Source organism: Miscanthus floridulus, chromosome 8, assembly GCF_019320115.1.
Source record: "Miscanthus floridulus cultivar M001 chromosome 8, ASM1932011v1, whole genome shotgun sequence".
In the NCBI taxonomy this organism is placed as follows: Eukaryota; Viridiplantae; Streptophyta; class Magnoliopsida; order Poales; family Poaceae; genus Miscanthus; species Miscanthus floridulus.
The window spans coordinates 39,012,392-39,021,511 of NC_089587.1; the positions used below are offsets into that span (position 1 = coordinate 39,012,392).

The 9,120-nt window shown below is 39.7% G+C and overlaps 1 protein-coding gene across 1 annotated transcript; it reads right to left on the reverse strand.

Annotated features, from left to right (window-relative positions):
* Positions 1-664: 664 nt before the first annotated feature.
* Positions 665-8,172, reverse strand: LOC136471696 (TOM1-like protein 9). Its single transcript, XM_066469440.1, has 10 exons — positions 7,655-8,172; positions 6,012-6,090; positions 5,250-5,348; positions 5,057-5,170; positions 4,653-4,804; positions 3,541-3,622; positions 3,255-3,340; positions 2,888-3,067; positions 1,880-2,367; positions 665-1,521 (listed from the first exon to the last, which is right to left on the reverse strand). Exons 1-10 carry the CDS (start codon positions 7,753-7,755, stop codon positions 908-910), a joined length of 1,995 nt encoding a protein of 664 aa, XP_066325537.1. The 5' UTR covers positions 7,756-8,172; the 3' UTR covers positions 665-907.
* Positions 8,173-9,120: the final 948 nt, after the last annotated feature.

Genomic DNA, 9,120 nt, shown 5'->3' on the forward strand with positions numbered 1-9,120 from the left:
GGTGGCAGCCCGTAGCCCCGCCAAAGCTGGCCGTCGGCTGTCCTCACAGCCCCCTCCTCTCGCCTCCAGAAGGGGCCACGACAGCGCTGACCTCCGCCTGCCCATCTCCCGCTCTGTGATGCGCCGTACGAAAGAAGGGTGAAAAACACATGTTGCAAGCCTATGTTTCAAGTGTTTCAGATGTTCCATAGGTATGTTGCAAATGTTTCATATGGATGTTGCAAAAGTAGATCGGGATATTGCATATGTTGCAATAGTTGTACACGTATGTTGCAAGCTTCTGTTTCTAATGTTTCATCTGTTTTTCCAGACGTATTTTTACGGGTGTGTTTATTTGTAAGTTGCATATACTTCACACATATGCTGCAACTATTTTGTCTGGACGTTACGTATGTTCTTACAATGGTTTTCAGGTGTGTTTTTGCAAGTGTTTTAGTCCAGACGTTCGGGCGCTAACAGTACTGTTTAAAATAATATTTCCTAATCGTCATTTGTTAAAAAAACATAGTGGGCAACACATTACTAGCCCGACTAGTCGCTATGAATCAGGCACTGTTCTGAAGAAGAAATCTGAAGATAAATAAATAAGGGGAAAGGAACAGGGGTGTATGGCTAGGGAGAACAGGAATCCTCTGTTTCTGCCTAATATTTGCGCAGAGGGAAATTATGATAATATATATTGCTACTGAAAACTCAAGAATTTACATATAGACACACTTGCTATGAGGCTCCGCCACAAGCATCATAATCTCCGCTTCCCAATATGAATTCCTACTCAGATGAGCTTACATCGAGAAGCCATCTGGCAATTGCATAAAACGTGGCAAAAGAATTATATGTACTATCAGGAAAAGCTTCTGCTGCTGGCAAATAAGATGAACTTAGGTACTTTCTTCTTTACTCACACTTAGCCGCCAACCTTGCCAGCTGCAGGTTTGTTCTGCTTCATCTTGGCGATGCTCAAGAGATCGCCAAAGAGTGCATCCTCAGGTCTGCTCTGCTTATTTGCTGTTGTTCCATTTGGATCACCGTTTTGAACTGAAAGGCCATTCATCCTCTGGGCAAGCTCGTTTGCACTAGCATAAGCATATGCAGCATTAGGAATATAGTAGCCCCCAGATTGCTGACCATATCCATAACCAGACATATGAACACCGTAAAGCTGTGGTTGGTTCATTCCATAATATCCTCCAAATGCTGGTTGGGAATACATGCCCATTCCTTGATTCATTTGCATTGAAGGATGCATCCCCCTGTACTGCATGTTCAGCGTAGCCTGTGGTTGTAGAGCGCCAAGCTGAGCACCAGGCACAAGTTGCAACTGCATTCTTCCTGGCTGTCCCCTCGGCATTGGTTGTGCTGACATGAATTTGTTCCCATGCTGACTGAGTTGCACTGGTTGGGGCTGCATGCCTGATGGTTGCGGTGCCATTCCACCAAGCTGATCGTCGTCAAATGGGTTAGTGGATCGCTTAGTTTCCCATGGTGCTGGTGGAATGTCTCCATTTTGATCACCTGTGCCTGTTAACAAGAAATCGTCAAATGGTGGAGCTATCTTAAAATGGATTGGCTAAGCAAAGAAGTATTGGACAACGTTGTCGAGCTAACTATTTGATAAAAGCATTAGCCCTGCAGGGGCACGATGTTAAATGATTATAACAAGGTCTATAAGTAACACTACTGTACCTACAACACATGAAAATAACAGAGAAGAAAACAATAATGTTTACTGCTTATCGTGAAAAGTTCTGCATCTAACTTGGACTAAGCAGTGGTTCAATAAATATGTCTATTACTTATAGATCTTTCCCCAACTTCTGATAAATAGATCCAGGAAAACTTTATAGAACTAGAATACACTAGGAAAGAAATCTAGTACCATAATTTAGTGCTTGCTTTTGGTGATGTGTTCCATAAGCTGGCTGCCCATTCCAAGAATCTGTAGAGTTCAATTGGGACTGCTGATCATAAGGTACAATGGCATTGGATCTGGCCCCATTTGGATAAGCAGCTGGATGCTGCGGCAACACAGGGCGCACTGGTGCAGGATATGTCTGTGATGTGGAGATAGTAGAATTTGAAGTCGAAGATTGAAAAGAATTTGGAAGGCTATGGTTGCTATTGTTGGCAGTATTTTGTTCAAACATATCGGCAAAAGCTAAGACATTCTTGTCTGAAGCTGAATACTCAGTGACAGGAACGAGTGCTAGAGAGTTTGCAGGTTCGGGTTTGATATAATCATCTCCACTAAGGAGGTCGATACTAGAAGCTGGTGTTACAGGTGCTTTTGAACTACTAGATGGAGGCGCAGGAAGGGCTAAAATCCCAAAGGGAGACCGGTTGGTGGCACTTGTACTTGCTGAAGACCTGAAATACATAGAAAGCAATAGTTTTAAGTGAGGAAAAACTGAACCAGGTTTGTTCACTATATGTAGGATTACTGCAGACAAAAACAATCAAACAATTTTGCATCCAGTTCCAAGCAGGGCTCAGTAAACCTGTGGAAACGTTTAAATCGAGATTTTGATTTATACCCTTTTTTCCTTGCAGGACAGGTGTGTGCCATTGTATTAAGCAGGAGAAAAAAAAAAGTCTAGCAAAAAGGTTCTCCCCACAAGGGAAGAGCACAACAAAAGAAAATTAAACATCAAGATAGGATTTATGCTCTTATGTGGACCAGGTGTCTTAGGTGCTAGTCAGATATGTTCCAGAATCCAGATAGGATTATATAAATTTAAATAAAAAATGTTTGTTCCAAATATCCAGATTTTGCCTGGTAAACAGTTTCATGAACCCAGGTTCTAAGGGCTTGTGTGAATCCAAATACACATGTCTCATGTCTAGTAGAATCTTGATTTAAACAGAATGCTTAATATGATATTTCAACCTTTGAATTGGTTCTTCTATGCTATATGGCTTTCTTGTTGAAGAACTCTCAATTTGGGACTGCAGAGACTTTGGCTTTTCCACCCGAACTGCTACTCCTGCATCAATAGCATCATGTTTTGCGAGAACACGCTGCATATCATCATTCAAAGAAAGACCCTGGCTGAGCAACTCCTCATTCCTGAACAGAGCATCAATGCACAAGTCATTAAAAGAAGAAAATTTGGACATTGCCTACATGGTTTGCAATACATGAAGTTGGCGCTACTGAAATGTCAGCATGAAACATGTAAAGCTGTCACTATATTCTCTTTCAGATACTGTTCATGTCATCATAAAACTAGAAAAGAGTCATCAAGGGAACTTACGAGGTACTGTTGACAAGCTGCACTACTCTTTGCTTGTAAGAACGGCATTGATCCACAAGGTCAGCAATGACATCCTGTCTAAGCCCCTGAAATCTGGCACTGTAAGTAGATTGATTTGAAATCTTGCACCGCAAGTACAATTTATAAATATTGCACTGCAAGTAGATTTTTTTGAAACAAATTTTCGAGAAATGATGAAGATGGTCAACAGCGGTTCTTCTTTCTTATTATAAAGCATAATTAATTTTCTGATGGCGCAATAGCTACAGGTGCGTCAGGAAAGTACCTCTCTGTTACCCGGATCTAAAGCATCCAGCATCTCTGAAAGAACATCCATGATGCCACGTGCGTTCTGAATTTCTGTAAGGCTGGTGAAATAACCGCATTCAGTAAGGCTGGTGAAATAACCGCATTCATTTCCAAACTTGCATATTAATCACAGGCTAAATAAGCTAACAAATGACAACGGAAAGTTCAAAAACATCTAAAACATGAAATAAATAGAAAGCAATCACTACACCAAAGAACCTCAATAAGCATCAAACTGAGAAAAACTAACATGAAAAAAGGAGGGCAACAAATCTGAGCATCAGAATGTAAACACTTCATAATATTCTCAGCATATTCACTAAACACTGTACATGAGTATAATTTAGGTTGTTAACCATAGCAATGTGGTAAAAATATTTTCAAGCCACCTAATCGAAGCCTAGTCGTACGTGTACCGATAAACTGACTAATCATCAACCAGGTGGCAAATCAGCTAGTCAAGAAGTTGTTCTGCCTACTTTCGCTGCTACCCAGGATGTATATTATATAGTATAACTGCATAGTATTAAGTAGTTAAGGTAAGTACTAAGCGGTTAAGTACTGCTACTAGACTATAGCACCAGCACACAACTGCACAAAGAAATTATCATAAATTGGCAAACAAAGCAAATATTAAGCATGGTCAATCACTTGTGTACCAAGAACAAAAAGCCCAGTGCCCAGGTGTCACCAAGCCCAGTTGGCCAGCTCAAAATTCTCTCCAGTCTAGTCGTCCCTAAGCTAATCAGATGTTAATCGAGAATTCGTGATTAGACACTGATTAGTCAGACAATCAAATTTATAATCACACTAGTTGCAGCGGAGTGCCAAATCAAGGTCCATGGACCAATAAGCCTGATTAATCACAACTAATAATTCAAACAACTTAATAACATTGCATGCTAAAGCAAAGACTCCACACACAGTTTTTGTGATGATCATCAATAATTTTAATGACATCATGATAAACACGTATGTAACATCATATTTGCATAAGATAAATTAAAGAAAATTTGGCATCATATTTACTTTAGTTCAGTAGTTAAACAAGCCAATTGTATTATATTGTTTTTTAAAAAAAATGTATACCTTAATGCAGGGAAATCTGAAACTGGCAATTCAAGTTCCTCCTGCTGTGAAATGCGTAAAGATGAGGGATAGTTTTGTAGAGGCTGAGTCTGTGGAGGAGTAATGATTGGCACAGAACCATTCGATCTTTGAGGAAATACGACTCCAGCACGCTAGCATATGTATGGACAATGGAGAAATTGAATCAGTTCTAGAATTGATCGATATTCAACAAGAGTACTAATTTGTAACCATATAACTGCATGCTTAACAATTGTGAAAATTAAATGAGTGACGAAAAATGTCAGTATTTTCTGCAATTCTGTTTTTGGAGCTTGGAAGACAATGGCCATTGGGAGAAAGTACTTCTAAAAATGAGAGACCAATACAATATTACAATATGCTTTATATGTATAGAATAATACCAAGAGCTCCTCATATGCTGCATAGTATTGTGGATATCTTGCACGTGCACCACCAAAAACTTCTTGCCAACTATCTATCAGCGTGAGAATCTTCTCTTTAACATGATAATCATGCTAAAAAAATCAAAAGAGAAGGCATTAAGGATTTGTTATTGACAATCAGTAAATTAAGGTTTAAACTGTACGCACATACCCTTTTCTTTACTATCTTGACCATATCATGAAGTATGTCTCTCTCAGCAACAAGCATATGCACAATGTCCCCACAATTTTTTATCATCGTCTCCAGCAACTGAAATAAGTCGAACAATGCTGTAATTCAGTAGAGGGTTATTTAAATGTGGTCAACAATTTTCAGGAGGCCTTGGACCAGACCATTTCAATGTCTCCTACTATATTATGTCCTAAGCAAAGCTTGCCAGGTTCTGATTACTATTCACCCCTGAATCCTGATAGTACCAGCATCAGCTAAATCCTCCTTACTGTCTCTTTAATCTTCCTGTTTTGAGCCACATAGTACATGTAGATAAATGGAAACATTTCCAATGGCCACTGGGAGGACAGTGCAGCAGGGGATTGATCCAGTGGAAATTCCAATTGCCAATAGTTGGGAATGAGACAATCTTTTAATTTATTTTGGCTAGAATAGAGTTTTTCCCCCTTTAAAGTCCACAAATGACCTTACAATTTTTCACCTTTTTTCCTTTATTATATAAACAGTGCAGTAGGGGATTCATTCCTCTCCTGTTTTAGCTAATACAATTATGTTATTTTACAACTCAACTGTATGCAGGGGCAATTAGTCTTTCAAGGAGCATGCCATTTGTAAGTACAGATAACATGAAGGGTCCAGCACATTAACAAGGACCAATCAATGAATCCATAAAGTTTCTACCAACAAACAGTCCATGAATTGAAGTCAGGTAGTAGCAAGGGATTTGAAAATCACATTTACCGTGAGAGCAAGAAGCTGGACCTTTGGGTTCTTGTGTGCAATGCATTTCTTGAGTGACTTCACCACATCTTTTGCTTGCCTAAGAATATGACAATACAAAAATGTTTACTACAAGGTGATCATGGCACATCTTCACAGGAATGCAGAACGACCAGAATTACAACAATGCAGTTCTAGTTTCATGAAAAACTGGGTCAATTCTTTTTCTTCTAATAATATATGCAACAATGTTCTTGCTGCCCTTTCTAAAACAAAGATCTAGTTTCATGGAAGCATGTTTTTCATATATTTTAATATATTTTTTTTTTTGAGCGTGAGAGCAGGAGCTCTGCCCTTCAATTAAGATAGAGAAAAGAGAGTTTTATGTACAAGGGGAAATTGCCTTCCTGGGCTATCAAAATACAGTTAAGACCCCATACTCATCAAATGGCTTTATCCCCTCTCTAAGTTGGCTCTCTTTCTTTGCACAATATCCACATGCATTGGTGACTCTGAAGTGTTGTTGAATATTTTGATATAATTAGAGCAAGTTCCAAAGAACAATTAGATATTCTCTTTATACTTCAAATGCAAAGTAATATTCGAATTAACAGAGATTCCATCAACAAGTCGTGGCACAAAAGTGAAAAGAATAGTTCACAAGGTGGAAAAATGAAAGCAGACATTAAGTGACAGCAGAAAGAAACCAATTTTGAAGAATTACAAGCAGCATCAAGCAAGACCTGAGACCATAGCAGTAAGTATAGCTTTTATAAGGATTCCCCCATTAAGGATCATACAACTAGAATATTTATGAAGCAACCCTGAAATTAAAAACTATGAGCAGAGCTCCTTCCCCCTCTTTCTTTAATTCTCAACTCTTGCTAGCATAAAAGATACATGATCTTGAAATTGACAACTCTTCTTTAGCCAAAATACAGAAAAATGACGAATCCCAGTCCTAAGAGACAAAGGCAAGAAAAAAAAAACCCAAACAAAAACCATGACCAAGTGCACCATGTGTGTCCTGCAACGCAAGTTTTGGGAATTTCTGAAACAAATTAACCTGCTGCCAACAAAATTAGAACTAAGAAAGAGATGTTTTAACAGTGCTCAGAAAAGCTGACCCTCAAAACCAACAGTTTTTATCGACCACGACATTTGGACACCCAAAGTTGGCATTTGGACCGATAGCATGAGAAAATACAATAAGGGATGCCGGTTTCACACCTGAATTACGCAGGTTTTTTATAAAAAAAAACAAACAATTCCACAGATAAGTAGTAACCCAGAAAAAATTGCAGGAACGGATTGATTTTAGAACACACCTCGACATCTAAATTTTATGACTGGAGCAATTCAGGGCCCGACACTCCCAAGGTAGTTTTCCCTTCACAGAACAAAATGAACTGACGAGTGACGACAGATACTGCTAATCGTAATCGGAAACCACAAATTTATCGGCCCTAGAGTTCACAGTCATCCCAACAAAAATAATTCAATAAGTAAGACTAAGCCCCCCACCATTTGATAGAAATGGAGACTGCTTTCAATAAATTTTACAAAACCCCATCATTCAGCAATAAAACAGTAATATCAGTACTGAAAAACCGCAGATGAAAAGAAAAAAAAACTAAGAAGCGAAGTTGTGCGTGCGTCCTCACCCGGGTTCGCGGTTGAGGATGTCACAGATCTCCAAGTTCATCGCCCAGTCGGGGCCGATGAGCATGTCGCTCGTTGCCCGCTCCACCATCACCGACGACATCTCCGCTCCGTCCAAACACCACCACCACACAACGACGACTCACTGAAGCCGGAGCTGCCGGGCAACGTGAACGAGACAGGCGGCCGCTCGTCTCCCCCAACAAAATCCCTCCTTTCTCCCCTGTTCTTGATCTTCTTGGCCGCCGGCCTCCGGTGAATTGGAAAAGAAAAACAAGAAATGGTGGTTTTTGTGGTGGATTCGGTGGCGGAGGGAGCGAAGGTCGTCTTGTCGAGTCGTTCCAGGCGGCGGGGCTTTCGGCGAGCACGATAGAACACGACGATTTTCTGAATTGTGTTGTGACGACGCTGCTTGTACTCTTCTGATCGTCTCTGTTCCGGGTTGGTTTTCCTCCGCCCTCGTTTCGTCCCCTTCGGTCTTCCCTTCGATTGCTGTCTTTTTCTTTGTTTCTTTTTTATTAGTTTTTCTTTGAACTGCCACGGGGAGGTACTTGAGTTGAGTCCGGACCAATGATGTACGTACTCGCCATTATAATTCTTCTGCTTATGTAATGTTTGGACGATTGGGATTTGGGCATTTCGCCGAATTGCGTGCGCCAAGCCGAAGCCGGCAATGTTTTTTTTCCTTTTTCTATATACGTATTATTAATTATTAGTACAGTGATATCCTAAATTATCTTGCTAGTAGTCAATACTCATCTGAGGCGGATCAAAAGTAAATTCAGGCACAGGTATCGGATTAAATTAATGAAAAACAAATTTGAGTTATTGTTGTAGCCAAGCAAGAAACATTTGGTGCCCGAGAAATGGAACACACATAGATGGTGAAAATTTGTTACCGTGGCTCGTGAAATTCGATCGACGTGTTTTGAGAAAACTCCAAGTATTTTTTTTTCAAATGTATTTTGGACATTTTGGGACCAAATGGATGAATTTAAATGAGAGATGGCTCCACAAAGACAATGAGCCAATAAGGTCGTTATATACATCTTTGAGATGCTTTTTTGTTAATAGTTTAGAAATAAATAGTTCACTATGGAGAAGACACTGTAGCAAATGGAAATTCTAATACGGCTTAGAAAAAAGAACAAATTATATCAAGCATTATGATCTAATTTTGAATACTCAGAAAAAAGGAAGGAGGGGGAGAGAGAGAAAACGAGGTCGGAACCAAAGTATATGGTTCACACCTAAAAGACTAGTACGCTCGGATCACTTAGAAGTTAGAACCAAATTGTAGCAAAAATTAGCTCGACTGGATGCGAAAAAATCTAGAAACGCGTCCCAAGAAGAGGCCCATTGAGAAGGCACACGTATGATTGTTCTAGGATCAACAGCCCACCTATAGAAAAGTCTCAAACATCATCGAGATGCTTGCGCATATACAATAGGGTATGGTTTTTTTTTT